The sequence below is a fragment of the Peromyscus eremicus genome, chromosome 15 (genome assembly GCF_949786415.1).
Source record: "Peromyscus eremicus chromosome 15, PerEre_H2_v1, whole genome shotgun sequence".
Taxonomy (NCBI): domain Eukaryota; kingdom Metazoa; phylum Chordata; class Mammalia; order Rodentia; family Cricetidae; genus Peromyscus; species Peromyscus eremicus.
Genome location: NC_081431.1, coordinates 42,063,201 through 42,084,503, shown reverse-complemented (window position 1 = coordinate 42,084,503; position 21,303 = coordinate 42,063,201). Strand labels below are relative to the sequence as shown.

Below are 21,303 nucleotides of genomic sequence, written 5' to 3'. Positions count from 1 at the left end.
ACTTTGTGAGCCCTACTTGACGCTGGCAAATGAGCCTCTGGTAAGAGCAGGTGATTTGTTGTATGCCAGGAGCTGTGCCAACTGCTTCTCCGGACTGTGTCACTCAGTTCCCATAACCATCCCACAGGGTGGTATCATTCTTCAAAATTCACAGAGGGGGAAATGTGACCCAGAAAGCTTACTTAATAACCCCTGGATGACACCATTGGTAAGTGGAGCAGGGATTTGGACCTTGACAAGCAGGCCTAGGCCCAACGCTAAGTCACTGCCCTCCCACCAAGCCGTAAGGCCCTATCTACTCGTTCATTTTATGATGTCAGGACCTTGTTCATTCATTTATGAATTCATCCTTGGACTTACTCAGTCATCATTGGATGAGGATTGTGTATTAAGGACTATGCCCAGGCACTTACTATTCCAGACATTAAGAATAAAGCATCAGGGGCTGGGGAAATGGCTAGGGAAGTGGGTCTAAGTACTTCCGAAGTGAGCGTGGTGACCTCAGTTCAAATCCCCAGTAGCCATGTAAAAAGCCGGACATGGCTGCACACAATGAAAACGTTGGTGGAGGATGAAGACAGTAAGGTTGATTACTAGGGCTCTCTCCAGGTCCAGTGACAGACACTCAAGAGAATAAGAGAATTCCCAACAGAATAAGGTAGATAGAGCAGAATACCTAACATCTTCCTCCCGACTCTGCATGTCCATGTACACACTTGCCCATACGCCACACATATCTACACTCAACACATATGAACACACATGTACACACACATACACACATACACCTGAAAAAAAGAAGGAGGAGGAGGAGGAGGCAGCACCCCAAATCTGTCTCCATGAAGCCCACACTGTGCTGACAGGAGATAGAGAACTATGAAGTAATGAGTTCATTGCTGTGGGATGTTCTGTATGGCAAATGTGTTGCTAATTAGTCAATAAATAAAACATTGATTGGCCATTGGCTAGGCAAGAAGTGTAGGCGGGACAAGGAGGAGAATAAATAAATAAATAAATAAAGCTGGGAAGTGGAAGGCTGAGAGAGAGACACTGCCAGCCACCACAATGACAAACAGCATGTGAAGATGCCGGTAAGCCACGAGCCATGTGGCAAGGTATAGATTAATGGAAATGGATTAATTTAAGCTGTAAGAACAGTTAGCAAGAAGCCTGCCATGGCCATACAGTTTGTAAGCAATATAAGTATCTGTGTTTACTTGGTCGGGTTTGAACGGCTGTGGGACTGGCAGGTGAAAGAGATTTGTCCTGACTGTGGGCCAGGCAGGAAAACTCTAGCTACAGTTCATATATGCTCAGAGTGAAGCAGACAGTGGAGTGGCAGAAGCAGGCAATGGTGTCCAGGCACCAGAGAAGGTCAGAAACTCTGTTTCAGCAGGCAACAGGACAATTCAGTAAAGCCCTCCAGAGGAGAGGGAGTGAGCAACAGACGTCTCAGGAGAGCCGGTACAAAGGCCTGGGCACAGAGGCAAGACGGTGTTTTTAAGAAACATTGAGGAGTGAGAGGGCGAAGGGCAGGGCAGACAGGAGGCGAGGCCTGGTGCCAACACGCGGGGCAGGACGGCCTGGCACATAATGGCGAGATCGGGCTTTACTCCTCTTTTGCTTTCTTCTACAGCCCTGGGCCTGGAGGGCAGACAGGGCATGCAATCTAGAGGCAGCTTGCCTCCTCCTGCTGTAAAGAAAGCAAGCCTGGGGAGGGCAGAGAAAGGGGATGCTTGGTGGGAACTTCGAAGACAACACGGAGGATGGGAAAGGAGGGAGACCACACAGGAAGCCGCGGACTCGAGGACCTCTGGGAGTCTTTGGATGAATCCCAGCTTCGGAACACTTGGGCATCCTCTCACTGACCCACAGGAACTCAAGTCAGGCAGAAAAAAAAAAATGTCCAGAAGCCACCTTGACTCAGGAGAACGCCATGCACACAGCAGCCAGCGGCTGTCTGGAACATTGAGTGAAGCCCCGGAAGGCTTTGCCCTGCGTCCCACAGACCAGACAGGGCTGTTTTGAAGCACCCTGAATAATGTCTTCCATGGAAGGCACTCCCACCTCCCAGGTCTGACAAAGAACTGGGTCATGGTCACCTAGCCTACCTTGGAAAAGTCCGGTTCCTGCTGTGAAGTTGATTACTGGAGGGGATGCCATAAGTCACAGAAGAAGAAAAAAAAAAAAAAGGACAGGAACATATTCTAGGCAGCCTCTGCTTGAAGAAACAGAAGCCGGGATCCTTGAGTAAATTTACAAAAGTCTGAGAACCGCTAAGTTACATGTATAAGATTATTATTAGTACTTTTTTCTAAAGAACGATTCCAGTGTTAGCAAGTAGACTTGTGTATGTTGTGGGGGGGGGGGATATATGTATAAGTACGGGTGAGGTGTATATATGTAACGTATGCACTTATATGTGTGCAGGTGCATGCATGTATATAGGGGCCAGAGATAGGGAAGATCTGGGGCGGGGGGCATCCTCCACTACTCTCTGCCTTACTTCCTTTAGACAGGGTTTCTCCATGAACCTGGAGCTGGGCTGGCAGCCAGCCCCAGCAATCCTCCTGACTCTGTACCCCATAGCACTGAGGTTATAGGTGGAATGGCTACTCCTGATGTTTTAGGTGTATGTTTGGGATTCACACTCAGGTTCTTGGATTTGTGCGGCAAGTGCTGACTCACTGGGTCATCTCCAGAACCTCTTAGGAGACTCTTCAAGGGGTTTGTGATCAACTTTTTCTACCAATTGCTAGAAAGTGGTCAAAACTGCTGCTTTAGATTATGAGTTAAATTGAAAACTTTCCAGTTACCACTCAGAATCTATCCACATTGTCTTTCAAGTCCTTATCAGTTTTCTAATTTCCAAATATATAATCCTTTAAAAAGAATCCTTCAGAGTAATTCACTATTCCAGGTTTTTTAAAGAGGTAACTGCATACTGCACACCACATGCCCCATTTGCTAAGTGGGGAAGAAAAGCAGAAAGGCCCAGCTCAGCTCAAAGGAAACATGTTTGTCTCTTAGGTCTTACAACCCCTACCGAACGAAGAGAAAGCTAGCCTAGCTACAATCGGAGGCAAAGTCTCTGACAGTGTCCCTCCAGTGTCGATGTTAGCAGAACCTCACCATCATCCCAGAAAGCAGGGCTCTGCTCCCCCCACGTTCCCACTGACAGTTGCCACAGTTCAGCCAAGTAAGAGGCAGGTCCACTTGGAAGAAAAAAAAAATCAGTCCAGTTACCAAAGACAATCAAAGCAGCCAGGAGGAGAAAATTTACTTCCAGTTTCCCTCGTGTGATTGTGGTTGGAGGTAATTCTAAAACGGTACTGGATTAAAGTTGTCTGGTTAACCCAAAGCATCTGGCACAGTTACGGAGAGAAAACAGCAACAGTGCTTGTCCGCTCAGGCTGGGGCTGAACTTCCAATGGCGCTTCCTGAGCTGGGGGACCACAGACGACTAGGGCATGCGGCCCTGAGCAGGACAAAGGGGAGGGTAGACACCCGCCCCCGGCATCCGAGAGCCCAGGAGTAAGAGATTTGAAGAGAAAATCTCCCTAAGCTGTCCTTGTTTCCCAGCTATTGCCGCTATAATGAGCTGCCACCCATTCGGAGGCTTCCAACACCTGACTGTTCAATGGTTAACATTGGTCTGAAGTCCAGCATGGGTCTGGGGAGCTGAGAAGCAAGCTGTCAGCCAGACCGTGTTCCTTTCTACATGCCCTAAGAAAGAAGCAGCTTAGCTGCCTTTCCTAAGGGCTCATGGCCTCCTTCCTCCATCTCTCTGCCTGCCATTGATGGATGCGTAAATTACAAAGATTTATCTTCTATTGTTCTATGAACTAAATCATTCTCCATCCTAGAAAACATGAAGCAGGCCGGGCGGTGGTGGCACATGCCTTTAATCCCAGCACTCGGGAGGCAGAGGCAGGTGGATCTCTGTGAGTTTGAGGCTAGCCTGGGCTACAGAGTGAGTTCCAGGAAAGGCGCCAAAGCTACACAGAGAGACCCTGTCTTAAAAATAATAAAAAAATAAAAATAAAGAAAGAAAACATGAAGCAGTAGATGAACCCTTCATAGAAGATGTACCTACAATTTTTTAATTCTCACTTTTAATGCTACAGATATTTTGATACCCACAGTTTCTTGAGGTCCTCTTCATTTATACTACCCAATAATCTCATCATTCTCATAGTCACAGGACAGAAACTCAACCTCAGTTCAACGTGTCTCTTATCAACTTGTCTTTCCTCTTTCTCTCTAAGTCAAAACACATCCGAAGGCTTTAACTTTGCCCAAGGAGTCATCAAAATCCAGACCTAGATATTTAAACCTATCTACTATTAAAAAATAATCTTTAAAAACAGAAATGTCCTTCATTTACTAAGAAACCGTCATCCTCATCAAAATATCCAGGATATCTGCATTTTAAGCTAGAAAAGAAACAAAGCGATGTTAAGATTTCCTGAAAGTTTCTGCACTAAATCAATGGGACGAGCACCCAGAAGCCAGCAGGCCATTCAATCTCAACATCTTCGTACATCAGAGGAAAATGGCTCATCGGCACCCTTGTTTACTTCTTCCCACCTGCCCTGTGGGAGCTCAGGGGAGAGTTACTAAAGCCAATAGCATTGAACACTAGCACTCTTAGATGGGCAGAAGGACAGAAAACTCACGAGTGTGTGGTAAGAAGCTTAAATCTGAGTGCCTCCAGCACCTGCTTCCTACAGCTCTCCCTGAGGAGAGCCTCTTTCTCTTGACCTGAAAGAACAGAGGGACGATATTGGAAACCTCCTCCTGAAGGAACAGATAGCAAAGCAATCCCCTGCCTTCCCTGGGAGCCACACACCAGCATGAATCTAAGACTGTTTTTCAAGTGCATAGTTTAACTTCAGAACTAAATGAAAGCTTATTTTTAAGTGAGGTTTAACAAAATGTCATTTGGAACATACTGCATACATTTCAAATACGCTTATTCATAAAGGAAGCGTTTGAGAATTGAACGCATTTGTATGGTGTGCCTTTTACAACACACACTACTATCAGTTCATACCTGCCAAAGGGACGTGTTTTGTTTTGTTTTTTAACTAAAACCATATATTTGTCCTTACTTTCTTGATGGGATGGTCCACTCAACAGGCACTAGATATGCCTTTCCCACTAGATATGCGCACAATCTGGGTGGCATTCACTGCTCTACCTTCCAGAACACTCCAACAGACATGGATAACTTTCGTTTGTCAGGTAGTGTTCCTAAACTCCCACTGCAAGCATCAATCCTCTCTAAGGCACGGTAGGGGCAGCAGGCCAAGAATGGGCAACGTAAACGTAGAAATGTCAGATCATCACAAATGCCGCAAAGAAAGGAAAACACCAGTCATGCTCCGGTTGTTGGAGTAAAAATTAATTCACCTGCACCATCAAGCTAAAGTTCAGAAGAGCCCTACAACCAATGTGTTACCTAACATTGCTGTCGTATGGCTAAGGAACTCAACTCTCAGAGGTTTGGAGCCAGCCAGTCAGCTTTCCCTCACTGTAACACGCCCCTGAGATTGTTACAAAGAGAATACGGTCATTTTGGTTCGATTTGGTCCGTGCCTGGTTAGCCTTGTTGCTTTCGCCTACCTGGGCAAGGCAGCCATCCCAACGGGAGACGTGGCAGAGCAAACTTGCTTACCTCACAGCCTGAAAGAGCGAAGCAGGCTCGCTGTCCTCGTTGAGGGCGTATCCCCAATGATCTGGAGACCTCTCACTATGGCTCGCCTCTTCAAGTTCCACAGCTCCGGCCCCCACCCTCAATGGCACCACACTAGCATCTAAGCCTCTGTCACATAGACACTGAGGGACGCTTAAAAGTACGGCAGAGTGCAAAGTGGAAATCAATCTAAGATTTTTTATCCCCATGCCCCACCCCAGCATTGTACATATGCCTAACACACAAATCTCATGGCTGAAAGAAAGAAAGGCCACTTTTTCCAAAAAACACCCTAAAACTCCAACTGAAGGAAGTAATTTGGGCCTAAGAAAAACCCTCCAAAGAAAATTTAAAACATCTTGGTGGGAGGAGGTTGAGATGGGGTCCCAGTCTGTATCCCAGGCTAGCCTCAAATGTACAGTGATCCTCCTGCCTCAGCCTCCAAAGTGCTGGACTTCTAGGCATGAGGGTCACGGCAGTTTTAATTATAACACATCTTTTTGCATATTGGCTTGCTGAGTGTCACTCTCTACCAGCACACATTACATATTTAGACGGTGGGGACCGTGGCAAGCTCCGCCACCATCGTTCACACACCGGCTTGTAAAGTGAGTACTTCGAACTAAACTGCTGACAAGTGACGCTGGAGTTGACAAATGAGAGTACTGACGGCGTAGTGAACTGCTCTCAAGTCTGTGAAGGAGGCAGCATCAGAAAATGGACTGAGGAAGTGGTGAGGAGGATGACTGAGAAGGGTTCCCCAGTCACCCCTTCTTTCGGAGTTAGCATGGGAGGTGCCGGGGCATACGGGGGGGAGAGAGGGTCTGAATTACACAGCGGTAGCTTTAATCCCCTCTCTGCTGTTTGCTGACTGACTGCTTCTGAGCCGCTGGTTTCCCGTTTGCAAACACAGTTATGATAAATAAATGGTATGAGATAAAGTCTGTGGAAACACACGGCAAGCAGTATGGGAAGAAGACATTCATTCAAAGACCTACTGATTAACCTTGTCTCTGTGACATAAACAAAACTATCACCTTAGAGCATAGGTTTATAGACAGCTTCAACCTTTAAAATTCCCAAGAGTTCTCCTCTGAGGGAATTCAGTTGCTGTGCAGGAGAATTTGATGCTTTCCACGCTGACTTGAGGGCCAAAAACGGCTTGGCCGGGGTTTCTGGAGACCTGGCTCTCCCTGTTCCACATTTTGCTAACTTAGTTATCAGAGAAAGTGAGACTGTCTGAAAAAACAGCAGGATCCACAGCTCTGTAGGACGTTCCCAGCCCTCACTGAAGATTGCTCGCTGAAGTGGGCCTCTGCCAGCATTTGAGGTGAGTATCTGCTGCCTATTTCTTTAAACAGGGGAGTGACAAGATCAGACTGTTTTGAGTGATGTGTATGCTTGACATTAGAAAAAATAAAATCTCAAAGTCCCAACACAGTCAAACCCCAATGAAGTAACTTCCTCTTGGGTGAAAAGAAAGCAAAGAAATCCAGAGTTAAGTCTGGGCCACGGCAAAAGCACAGCAAACAGGAGCCCTGGTGAGGCTCCCATCACCCCAACAGAGGATAACGTAACATGACATGAGCTATTCATGACTTCAGACCACTGTCTATTTGTCAATCACACAGACCCGTATTAGAAAAGAGAAAAAAATAGAACTATGAAAAGATTAAAAAGAAATCCCAGAAAATAAACAGTTCCCTACATGAGAAACCACAACTGAAGTCTTAAGGGAAATCAAAGCTCAACTTCAAATAAGCCGTGCTCTGGTGGGAAATAAACAATGCAACATCTGTATGCATCTATTCTGGTCTGGTTATTAATGGATTAGCACATACTACAATCAGCTTCCCGTGTTCCTTCTCCATCCATGGCAGACATCAAAGGAAACACCTTATAAATTCTACCTGAGGCTCCCAAAGGAGTCTCCCAGCCGATGGGTATGAAAACAGTATTTCAAATGCTCATCTTCAGAACAGGTGAGCCTGGACAATCAATTGCTCCCTCTTCATCATAGGCATTAAAAATCCTAACAGCCAATTTAGGAGCACAGCATTTCACCGAATTACAGTTGGCTTTCTGCAGAGACTTGAAACATGGCCACAAGATTTCAGTGTGAGTAAGAAATGGACTGAGGAAGAAATATTCCTGTTGAGGTTGGCACACACAGATACAAGGTTAAATTTCTGCAGAGAAAGCAAAATAAGTGGGATTTATTTCTCTGAGCTCCTACACCAGCACATATTAGAACTCTATTTTATACCACCAAGTACGATGATTGACTTAGTCTGTGCGTGGCAACCTTCTCTTGTGAAGGAAAATATTAAGTCCTGAAGGGTGGATCTAAGTCTGATGGAACTGGCCTTTGCAATCTGAGGGATCCTCCCAAGGAAAAGGAATACAAAATTAAGAATACAGAATCATGGAGAGATTCCTGCAGGTGAAGGGCTCCAGAGCTTAAGCACCAGCTGCTTCATAGTACTCCATCTCTGAACCACCTCAGGGCAGAAGCTAAGTCGTTTATATTCGATATATGATGTCTTGCAGAGCGCTTTCCTTGTATTACATTGCACAGGTATTCAGCACGTAATCCTCTCATTTCAGAAACAAGCAACCGATTGAACTATGAGATCACACTCAAAGCCAGCCTTAAGCCTACCCACATGCTACAGACTAAATCATTATTCTCCATTTAGCTATACGTCAGCTGATAGTTTGAGTTCAGTGCGACCTGAATTCAGATTGGATCTAATCATTGCTATCCAGTTAGTGTTTGAAAAAAAATCCTAATTTGTCTATCCATAGAACAATGAAAATACATTAAAAAAATCATCAAATTAAAGTCATAGACTAAACACTCTAATTCCTGGTGCGTGTGTCCAGTCTTTAAGACAGACAGCTGGAGCTTATGTGTACTCCTCTACGCACTGGGGACATCTGTGGGCTATTACAGTGAAGTTACCTCCTGTGGAGAAGAGGTCACCGATTTCAAAGTGACCTTGTAAGGGATTTTCATTTCCGCACACTGCCTGCCAACAGTTACCAGGCTCCATCTTTTTACAGCTACGAAGTATTGGAAAGAGAAAATTCACATAATTCTCTAATTTCTACTTACAGATATGAACGATTATATAAGAACCACAATAAAAAATGAATCACCAAACTCACATGTTATTCCAGGATTAATATTTTCTCAAGTCCTGTCATGCAGAAAATGGCACAGCTCCTTATGCTGTAGTACACGACACATGGCCACATCAGTATACCATAAAGAATATAAGCTTCATGAGTGTCCCTGAATGTGAGAGCAGCTTTGCTCCACTACACATGCCCACCATGACACACTCAACTGCACAACCCCACCAGGATACACTCAACTGCACATGCCCACCAGGACACATTCAACTGCACAACCCCACCAGGACACACTCAACTGCACAACCCCACCAGAATACACTCAACTGCACATCCCCACCAGGACACACTCAACTACATATCCCCACCAGGACACACTCAACTGCACATCTCCACCATGACACACTCAACTGAACATCTCCACCAGGACACACTCAACTGCACATCCCCACCAGGACACACTCAACTGCACATCCCTACCAGGACACACTCAACTGCACATCCCCACCAGGACACACTCAACTGCACATCCCCACCAGGACACACTCAACTGCACATCCCCACCAGGACACACTCAACTGCACATCCCCACCAGGACACACTCAACTGCACATCCCTACCAGGACACACTCAACTGCACATCCCTACCAGGACACACTCAACTGCACATCCCCACCAGGACACACTCAACTGCACATCCCTACCAGGACACACTCAACTGCACATCCCCACCAGGACACACTCAACTGCACATCCCCACCAGGACACACTCAACTGCACATCCTCACCAGGACACACTCAACTGCACATCCCCACCAGGACACACTCAACTGCACATCTCCACCATGACACACTCAACTGCACATCTCCACCAGGACACACTGTGACAGCAGCAGAGCCAAGTGACCACAGAATGAAACATCTGAGACTCTGAGCCAAAAACAGACCTTTTTTTCCTTCATAAGTTGATTATGACAGCTATGTGTCATAGTGACAGGAAGCTAACAAATACTTTGAGGACAAATCTATTTATGTCAATAACCATAACCTGGGATAGAAAGTTGTTTATTCAAAGCCTTTCTGAAGACAGACAGAACTATTACATAAAACAGTTATACACCAGTATTTAATGAACAGATGTTAAAAGCAAAGAACAAATTAGGAAAAAACATTTTCAACACAATTATAAGCAAAAAACCCAATTCCTTTAATATACAAAGAATTACAGTTAGATGATTAATAATTAGATTAAAATAGTTCAAAGGGAAAGAGTATAGGATAGAAAAAGAGGTCATACAAAACAAATGATCAGTAAGTATCTATGAAATAGCAAACTCTACTTGTAAACACAAGAAGCAGGCACCACAAAACAACCTGTCAACAGTCAAATCATAGTAAGATAGCTCAGCTGAAGAGACAGACCATCCATCACCAGCTGGGGAACGTTGCCTGTGGTAAGATGCTCAGAACAGCAGTGTGGCTGGTGCAACCTTCTGGAGGCCAATCTGGCAGGCTTCTAAAACTCCACATCTTGGTGCATTAGTTACTCTACTATGAGATTATCCTATCAGAGTCTCAAGAAGCATCCAGAAACTATGCATATGCATAAAAATGTTCCTTGCGGTACTGTGCTCACAAATTCTTAAAAAGAATTTTAAAAACTAGAAAGTGCTTAATTCTCTGTCTATGAAATTATCAACTCAGCAAGTATTAGAAAGTCATCAAAAAAGAAGCTAGAAAATCCACCTATATGTGCTTATTTTGAAATAATAACTTACATTTCTTGAACCTTCAATATGCTAGCCACTATTATAAGCCTTTTACATATGCTGATTCACTGAACAAACAAAAACATTTCCAAAATGCATAAATATGTAAAAATGAAAATTGTAGGATACATTGTATACTGTGCTTGATTCAGTTTATATGATGTATGTGCTATAAATCTATATAGGAGCTGGGTGGTGTTGTTGCACGCTTTTAATCCCAGCACTTGGGAGGCAGAGTCAGCAATCTCTGTGAATTTGAGGCCAGCCTGGTCTACAAAACGAGATCCAGGACAGGCACCAAAACTACACAGAGAAACCCTGTCTTGAAAGACCAAAACAAACAAACAAAAAAAATCTATATAAGGAGGAAGTGCTGTTGCTACTGCTAGGCCTAGTACCCTCTTACAATGTACTCAATAAACACTTCTAATAAATAAATAAATAAGCCTATAAAGACAATATATGACATATTGTATATTAAGGATATATATGTACATATATAAATTTTGGGGAAGAATGAAAAACAATCACCACGGTGCAATGGAACTAGGAAACCAAGAGAAAAGGAAATTTTACTTTTTGCTTTTATAATTTTCTGAATTGTGTGAACTTTCACCATATATATGGATTACTTCTATTTTTAATTGTTAATATTACATTATTTGCCTATTTAGACAGTGGTTTATTTAATTTTGTTCTTTGTACTAATATTTATATTTTAAAACCTAGTAAGTGTTACTTGAGAAAAATACAATTTGAGAGAACTTTAATATTCCTTTTCATACCTTCCATAGTATAGGAATTTTTAATACTTTCAACATAATTGCATACACCTTTAAAATTAAGGACACATATGCACACATACACACATACAAACCCACAGATATAACGAGCCTAACAAAAGCATTGGCTCCCACTTCCTTCCTTAGGCAGGAAACCCCAGACTACAAGGATCTGAGTGAGGAGTCTCATGATTCTAAAAGAATTGTTTAGCTGAGTTTTCTTTTCTCAGAATCAAGTCAACACAACAATATATTTATAAAATGTCTAAGTTCTTATAAATAAAAAAAAGTAAGGGGGAGACAAAAAGATTTGTCCGTACGTGAGTTACAGTGTACAATGCTCAGGTACACAGGCTCTTTACCCACATGGAGCATGGACGTCACTCATACATGTCTGTAACACTGAATACAATGTGAGTGTCGACAGTCAGGACTGCCACTGCCAAAGCCCCGACTCGTCAGCTGCTTCCTCGGGATCCAGAATGGAGCTCTACTTCATACCTATGAGCACACTCAGTCCCCAGAACAAGGAGATTACTGGCTGGTTGTGTACTTGTACAGAAATTATAAAAATTGAAGGTTAATCTGTATCAAATTTGAAATTAGGGGGTGGCAACAGAAACTGAAATTTATAAATAGTTGACTCTATGTTTATAATAACTACTTTTAACTCTTCTAATGAATTTTTTTTATAGGTTTCAGCTATTGCTTGGTTTTTCTTTTGCTTCTGAGACAAAGCATTGCCACGTGGTCCAGGCTGGCTCAGCTTCCCGAGTACCAAGATTAGAAGCATGTACCACCGTATCCAGCCTTTACGAACTTTTTGAATGAGATTTCCTTACCCTGGAAACAGACCATATAATTGACTCTCTGCATGCCACTAGTTCCAGAGACTGGCCTTTCTGGCCCCTCTCCTTACTCCTCCCTCCGGCCTTCTCAGTGCCCTTGACACTGAGCCACACTCTGTGCCCGGGTGCAGCCTTAGGCTGGCTTCAGCGCTCACCCTTTCACCTTACCTGTCCAGCAGCAGCTCCAGCACTTCCTTAGTCGAGGCAAAGCCTCTGTAGGTCGACAGGAAGATGCTGATGTAGGTAAAGTCATTGTCCCCGAAAGCCGTCAGCAGATTCTCCACAAGCTTCTCCAGAGTGCCAGCTTTGATAGTCCTGATCTTACAGGTCTCATATTGACTGACTGTGTGACCTGGAGGCAGCTGGTCCCCTTCAACCTATGGGACAAATCCATTATTAGCATTCTGAAAATGCTGTTATAGTTAAAGTCAGTGATTCCATATACTCCCCTACAACTTCGAATGTTCCATAAAGCAGTGTGCTCTCCTGTGAACACAGTGTGGCAGAATAGTGAACATGAAGGCAAGCGTGTGGAGGTAGCTTCCCTTTCTCTCTGAAGAAAGAGAGATTACTCCATAGCTATCCAACAGCTTCTCCTTCCATCCCTAGTTACAGCAAGGTGCTGGAAATACTTTATCAAAGACGTTTTCTATCGCCCGGATAGAGTTTAGCAAATGTCAGCTACTGGATCCTCTTTGTACTGTTAAAGTCTTCAAACGCATTTTTAAAGACAGTGCCTACCACGGTATGCCAGAAGAGTCAACACATAATGGTTTTGGAAAGCTGATTGATTTAAAATTATATATACATTTTCATACACATACATACACACAAATATATACATATACATATATACATATATATATATATATATATATATATATATATATATATATATATATATATAATATGTGCATAGGGTTTGTATGAGCTAGCTGACATCATGGTCACAGCCTGAAAAATCAGCAATGGTGGAAGTCTGTTTCCAATGGTACAACATGGAGATCTCACCATGATCTAACAGTCTTCAGTTCATAGACAGCAATGTACAGTCTCCTTTCATACCACTACCAGCAGCCAAGAGAACTGGGTGAGAAACAGCCGTCCTGTGCAGCAGGGAGCCCTCCCAGGGGAACAACGGAAAGGGTGGTGGGTGCACAGCCCTGCCCTCGGGAAATTTGCAAACCCAGAAGAATGTGTGCTTATGAGAAACAGCTAGCACAGAAGAGCAGACGTACAGTATCAGGAGGTATCATTGCACATTAATACACATAAACCATAATGCGGAAAGATCGGTGATAAAATGTGAAGGGCTTGAAAACTGAGGATGAGCGAAGAGAATCAAACTTGAGAAAAATAAGGGTGTGCCTTGCATTCTCAGTAACTCTGTGCCTAGCTAATTACAAGCAGATGTCATTTCCAAGTTGAACTCCTTCGTGGGTGCTAAAGAAACTGACCTACAAGAGTTCTACAATAAATCTGTTTCCAAAGCAAATAATTATTCTCATTGGTGCAAAGATTCTCATTGGTGCAAAGAACTACCAGGCAATTTATCTGAACTATAAACTGAATTACTTAGGCTAGGTTGCCTAAAGTCCTAAACTGAACTAGTCCTACGGAAATCACAGTGGCGGAAAGACAGGAGTCCCTAATGACGACTGTGGCTCCCGAGTTCTGCATTTGCTTTTCCTTCGCCTGCCCTGTCAGAAGCTCAGCTGCAGGAAGGAATTGACCCAGGGATTGCTTTCAGAGAGACCCGCATGGCAGCACCCACGTTAGGTTAGAACAGCTTGATGTCGTTCTGTCTAACTGCTGGTGGGAATTGATGGAAGGGTGATGGTGTAAGTGGTGCATGGCTCCGTTTCCTTATTTCATTTTTTAAGTTTTCTGAGGATGAGGCTGAAGGGATGGCTCAGCAGCTCATGCTTCCTACTCTCCCGGAAGACTCAATTTCAGTTCCCAGAACCCATGCCAGGCAGCTCACAACAGCCTGTAACTTGGCTCTAGGGGATCTGGTATTTTCTTCTGACCTTTTTGAGCATAAACACACATGTGGCACACATACATGCATGTGCATACAAACACATATACACACATAAATAAAATAAAGGGTTTATGAAAGAAAAATGTCCAAGGACAGAGGTCTCCTTTAGGGCTCATAGGACTGTTGGCTCTGATCAAGGCCTAGGCGCTGTTCTCTTCCACTCTGTATGGTGTTACTGAAGGCTAAGCCATAGTGTCCATCTGTCCCACAGAAGTTCCAATTCACTTAGAGCAGAAACAATGAGTGAAAGATGGATGTCTCAAACTCTAATTACGTTTTTAATTACTAGGTACCAGCACTACTTTGAGTATGCACTGTAAAACATTAGGTTGTTTTGCTTTGTTTTGTTTTAAGAGAAGGTTTTGTGTCAATTTTGGAGATTACAGAGTTCAATAAAGTCAAAGACACTTCTTCATTGCTAACTTTCTTAGGCTTCAATGTGTCCACATATGACGTTAAACTCTAGCAAGTAGGTATGATACACATTCCCATGTCCATCCCCTTTATTCTAAGAGCATCTTACACAACTTCAGAATAAACTACAAGGTACCACTTCCTACTTTAAGAGAGAAAAATATAAGTGAAAACATTATAAAATACAATGCTAATTAGCCAGGCCTATGGCTCACACTGATCCACCCAGTCATCCACAGGTTGAGGCAAAAGGATTCAAGGCCAGCCTGAGCTACACAGTAAATTCCAGGTCAGCTTGTAATACAAAATGAGACCCTTTTTCAATACATAGATAAATAAATAAACAGTAAAAATAAAATTTTAAATATAATAAAAAACATTTATCTAAAAACATCTATATCTCTTTAATCTTCCTTCCTTCCTTCCTTCCTTCTTTTCTTTCTTTCTTTCTTTCTTTCTTTCTTTCTTTCTTTCTTTCTTTCTTTCTTTCATCTTTCTTTTTTCATTTTTCGAGACAAAGTTTCTCCGTGTAACAGCTCTGGTTGTCCTGGATCTGGCTCTGTAGACCAGGCTGGCCTCAAACTTACAGAGATCCGCCTGGCTCTGCCTCCCAAGTGCTGGATTAAAGGCGTGCACCATCACTGCCTGACCTCTTTGATCTCTTTCTTAATGTAATACTAAAATGTAAGGATGTTTTCTAGGTTTTGCTTTGTACTTCAAAGACTCTGTCAAAATAATTACCTGCCTACACAATAATGCAGTAGTTGTTAAAAAAGCATTCAATGCCAGTGTTCCTGGCATGAGGCACGGCCTCTTCATTGGGAGGAAAGGTCAGGCTCTAATTTTAAATTAAGCTTCCTTACTTTGTGATAATGCCAGGGCTCCCTTACCAAGCAGTTTTGTGAGTTGATGAGTCTTACCTTACTTTGAAATGCAAACTCCACTTGAAAACTAGACTTTTCTTATTGAAAGTAGTGATGGCTTAAAAGAAGTAATTTTTCACTGATATTGATGTGACGAAGAACTCAAACATGGAGAAAAGTGTTTGTCAGAGAATGTGACCACATGGTCCCCACAGAGAGCAGATCTGGCAAGCTGCCAAGCCACTCCCTGAGGAATGGAATGGTTGCTCTAGCCAGCCTCCTCTTCTGTGTTTGCTTCCTTTCCGTCTGTACGCATGATTCTCCTTTGTGTCTTGACTGATTCCTGCTCCCTGGTGTTTCTTTCTGTGCGTCAAGAAGAAGCATGGTGACTTAAGAGACCGTCTAATACAATATGCTCAGTGCTCGGATCTAGAGGCTTATTTGTGCATGCAATGAGCAAGCCGCAGTATCATAAAATAAAGTACAGAGTTGTGCTGCTGGCTGGAATCATTCTTACAAAACTCAACAATGAGTTTGGAGTGGTCCGTGCACTTGCTTAATGTTTCCTGTCGTTTCTATATTCTTAATGAACACCCTAGAGACTGCTTGCTGTCACTGGACAGACCAGGATTTTGTTTTGCTTTGTTTGGAGGTGAGTTCTAACTGACCAATATTCAAAAACAAACAAATAAAAACTTAAAATTATCTGCTGATTATTGAAATCATTTTGAAATGAAGTTGTACAGAAATGAGATGTAAAAATATATCCACTGGGCCGGCAAGATTGCTCATTGGTACAGGTGCTTGTCGTCAAGACTGACCACCTAAATTCAATACCATGGACCCATGTGGTGGAAGGAGGGAACTGACTCCCCGAAGTTGTCCTCTGACCTCCATAAGTGCATCATGGTGCGCACACACACACACACACACACACACACACACACACACACACACACCTAAATAAATAAGTGTAAAAGAATATCTTCTTTTAAATTTCATCTGCCATGTACCAGACTGGATAAACCAAAATGTTAAAGTTTAGTTTTTAGAGCAAAAGATTCGATAGGTCCATAATTCTTTAAAGAGACTTCAGAACCAATTTTTGTTTGTATTATCTTAATAACTTCTAATTGAAGTTTAAAAGAAACGGGTAGAACCTTTGGCAGACAAGCGTTTAATAAGTCAGACTTGGAAAGCCAGACAAGGAGGCTTGAGCCTGCCCTGTGGGTTAGCACGCTAACAGGAAACAGCTCAATCTGGGTTTAATCAGAACCCATGACTTTGCTGACAAGACTATGATACCAAGGCCACAAAAATGCTGCATGGCTGTTTTTTTGATCAACTCTTTTGCTACCAGAGCTCAGCTTCTTCTAAGAGAGCATGCCTAATGCCCATGGCATAAATATCTATAATTCTGCCCAAGTAACCTAGCTGTATGTGCAAATTCCTAATTGTCAAAGCTCATGAAAACTCTGGGTCCAGGACTGCAGGATCAACACCAGCTTCAGCATGGTGTGAACATCTACTTAAGTATGGACTCATTCTTTTGCTAGGCTAACACACCAGTTAAAGAATGCTAAACAAAATTTTAATTGCAGATGAACAATAAATAACTAAATAATTTGTGGGTATATAAGAAAGTCTCATGTGGTATTTGAGACCTACCCATACAACTTAAAAAAATATACTCCTTATTTTAAATATAAATATGAGTCTCATAGATACATATACATGTATGTACTTATTTGTGGGTATGGTAAGTCAAGACATGTTTATGATTTGAAGTGAGCAAATCAGGATAATTAACATTTCTATCACAGCAAATATTATCACCTCTGCATGTTCCCAATCTTTACATTCCTCTCTAGCTGTTTTGAAGTGCATAATTAATACCATTGTCTACAGTCCTAATTATACACCTTCTCATTAGCTGCCTCCCCTCCCCCTTCCTAACTTCTAAAAACCTCTATTTTATCTGACATGACAACTTTTTAAACAGCCACAACTGAGTGAGAACATGTGGCATTTGTCTTTCTGTGCTTGGCTTATTTCCTTTAACATAATGTCTCCAGTTCTGTCTATGTTACTGGAAGTAACAGCATCCTTTTAAGAATGGATAAGATTCCACTGTGTGCATATACACCATGCTTTTACAACTCACTCACCCACAATCCCACACCTTGACTAATGTAAATAGTGCTGCAGTAACAGGGGACCTCGGGTTTCTTTTTCGGGTCATTAAATTATTTCACATCCTCTGGAGATGTGTCCTGTAGTAGGATTGATTATATGGTTTTATATATATACTATAGTATTGATTACATTAAATTTCACATTGGTTTGTTTAGGAATTTCCATACTGATAGTGTGTCCCATACTTTTATTAGATGAGGTCAACAGTCCTATGCTAGCAGCATGTAGTGAGCAGAGAGAAAATAGATACCTCTTCTCTCTCTTCATCTATTCACTCACATATTAATGCAACAGTACCACCAGCCAGCGAAGCCTTATACTCTAAACAGCCTTGCTGTTCAGTACAATAGAGGAAACATGAAAGGAAGCCATGAGAACCACAGAAGCAGAAGGTACTGGTTCTCACCCATCGTAAGGCCACAGGTTCCATCCGCACAACTACAGACAGGTTAACAGGAGAAACCTACAGCAGATTATATATTCAAAGTCTCCCACGACCTGTGAGTCTTCAGAAAAGAAGGCTCAGGGAAATCAGGGTGCTTGTGCTCACGATCAGTGAAGAATAGACAGCCATGTAGAGACTAAACTGGGCAACCGGGGCATGACCTGGGCAGCAGAGCAAGTGGTGGATCCAGCGCGGCCTGCTGGGACTCTTCCTGTACAATGCGATGTATTAGTTACTTTTCTACTGCTATGATAAGGCAACTTGTAGGAGGAAGGCTTGGGTCCCCGAGGGTAAGAGTCCATCACCATTGGGGTTGAGGTTGGGGGACATTGCAGCAGGCAGATATACATGTGGCTGGAGCAGCAACTGAATGCTCACATTCAAACTCTAAACCAGACTTAGAGGGAGGGCACTGGAAACAGCACACGGCTTTTAAACCACAAAGCCCAGCCCCACCCCCAGAACCCCCACCTCCCTACCCCCGTGACATACGTCCCCCAGCAAGGGCACACCTCCTAAACTCACTCCAGTCGCACCACCAACTAGGGATCAAGTATTCAGATTCCCAAGAATATGGGGAACATCTCATTCAAACCACCACATGTGTCTTCCTCTGGGTACAGAGCAGAACCCTTCTGGAATGAGGGTCCTAGCAGCTATTACCAGATGGTGCAGGTTGGGTATAATGTATTTATGGCCAAATTTTACACAGAAAGATGGTCTGAGTTTTGAGCAACGTTTTAGATCTTCCAACAGCTTTGGGGAAGAAGTGGTTTAGTTTCTGTTTGAGGAGATAAAGAAGAAAAGTCAAAAGGTCAGGAAGGTCTCATTTTTACACCCCTGTCCTTCAGTTCAAAGCACCCAAAATGCCGAAGTACCTACTTGGGGAGGTATCACTTTCTGAGTCCCAACATAACTCAATGTGAGTGAAATGTGGAGACAAACAGCGGTTCTTGGAAACACCAAGAGGGACCCAGTGTGCTGGAGGTGCCAGAAAAGGCTTCCTGAGTAGGCGGTGCCCACACTGTGACTGCACAATGTTGGCCAGGGCACAGCGGGCACAGAGCCCGGCATAAACAAAGTCATTAAGGAGAATGAAGCATGAGGGGGGACAGTCGCAGAGGCGAATGTGACAGGGGGGATGATGGCTTGGCTAGATAGTCGGCTGAGGCCTGCTGGACTACAGAGGATTTAAATGAGGTCTACACCCTAGGCGGTGGAGATGCCAGGGCCTCTAGGAAATGGGAAGCCAATGGTGAGGGTGTGCTCGATCTGTAGTCAGAGAAATTGGTACTGAGGAATGAATTGATGAGGACCGCTTTAAAGCTAGGAAAATAACTGGTGAACTGTTGTACTGCAGAGGTGTATGCAGAAAGATCTTAACTGGTACAAAGCAAAGGACCGATTAGAGAGAGAATGTTTAGGAAATAAAAAGAAAACCTTGAAGACTTGGTGGGTAATTATATGCAGAGGTAAAAGACAAAGGCAAAGGAAGAATCCCGAGATAGTTACCTGATTTCTGTCATGGGTGACTGTGCACAAATAGTGTCACCGTAAAAGAAAACAGAAGTGGGCTGTAGGAGAAGCACTGAGTCCTGCTTTAGAAACTACCGGACTTGAGGAGCTGGGGACATGGCTCCTTTAAAGTTCCTGGGAAGCAAGCATGACCACCTGAGTCCGAGTCTGGATCCCCAACACCCACTAAAAGCTGCCAGAACACATCCATAACCCTAGCATTGGGAGGTGGGTGGCAATGGGTGAATCCTTGGAGCATGCCGGCCAGCCAATGAGTGAGTTCCGGGTTCAGTGACCCTGTCTCAAAAAGTCAGGTGGAGAGAAGCTAAAGGCATTATTAAACTCTAGCCTACACATACCCATGTATGCACCTGCGTGCGCGCACGCGCGCGCGCACACACACACACACACACACAAACACAAAACACACATACACTACACATACAAACTTAATTAACTGATTAATTGATTAAAAATAGAAGTACACAACTTGAGTTGACCATCCTCTAAGGATTCGTATAGTGGTATGAACTAACTTAAAAACATCCAATTGATATCCAAGGGGCAGTTAAAAAAAAAAATCTAAAAGTGGGCCAGAGAGATGACTCAGGCATGAGCACTTGCTGCTCTTCCAGAAGACCCAAGTCCAGTTCCCAGCACCCACATCAGGTGGTTCACAACTGTCTCTAACTCCAGGTCCAGGGCATCTGATGCCTCTGGCCTCCTAAGACACCTGCACTCATGCGCACATACCCACATTCAGACACACGCGATCAGGACAATGAAAAGAAATCTAAAATCCGGGAAGAAGGTCCCAGAGGGAAATCTGTGACAAAAACTAGACAGGATTTACTCTTCCAGGCAGTTATGTAAAACAGGAGTGACAGACTAAAGATGGCAACGAGCTGAATGTAAAAATACAGAGGAGAGGCTTCAAGAGGAGAGCCAGCAACCTGAGACGGGGCACCTGCGCATGTGCCAAGTTCTGTGACGGCATTTGTAGGCAGAGAACCCAGAAGAAATTCTCACTGCACTGCACATATACACACACACCAACATATGCACCTCCATCACGCAAACACACCGAGGCCCAGCCAGCATGTACCACTTGCCAACCCTGCATATTCTTTCCTGATGCTAGTCAACGGCATCCTGTTAGTATGAATCCAACTATGCTGGGAATATGTACATCAAACGTGACCAAACAGTGCTCTTGCGGAGCTGGTTTCTCAGCCTCCCACTGCCCAGGAGTCCTCAGAGTGTGTCCATGGCAGCTGACCCTTTTCACTTTGTGTCCACTCCAAGTGAAGTATTTTGTTGCCACTGTGGTCTCTGACCTTAGAGAAGACAGAAAACGATGCCTCTAGAATACGATAAAGAGGAGAAATGCGGAGGAGGAGACCTCAGCATGTTCACAATAATGAATGCAATAAAAACAACCCCTCAGGCTTTGACCTTGCCCGAAGTCACCTGTCAGAATGAAGGCCCATGGCCAGGTCTGCAATGAGTGTCCTTCATAGTCAGGAAAATGCCACGGGAGTCTTAACAGCAAACAATAGCCAGCCTTTCTCACACAGAAACCCCATCCCCC

At 43.5% G+C, this 21,303-nt stretch overlaps 1 protein-coding gene across 2 annotated transcripts in view; it reads right to left on the bottom strand.

The window, feature by feature from the left end:
• Positions 1-21,303, bottom strand: part of Rgl1 (ral guanine nucleotide dissociation stimulator like 1) — a 256,031-nt gene that overhangs the window by 57,785 nt on the left and 176,943 nt on the right. For both annotated transcript variants that reach the window (XM_059280899.1, XM_059280900.1), the window contains one exon: positions 12,404-12,612. In XM_059280899.1, coding sequence (XP_059136882.1) covers positions 12,404-12,612 — 209 coding nt within the window. The remainder of the gene's footprint in view (positions 1-12,403; positions 12,613-21,303) is intronic.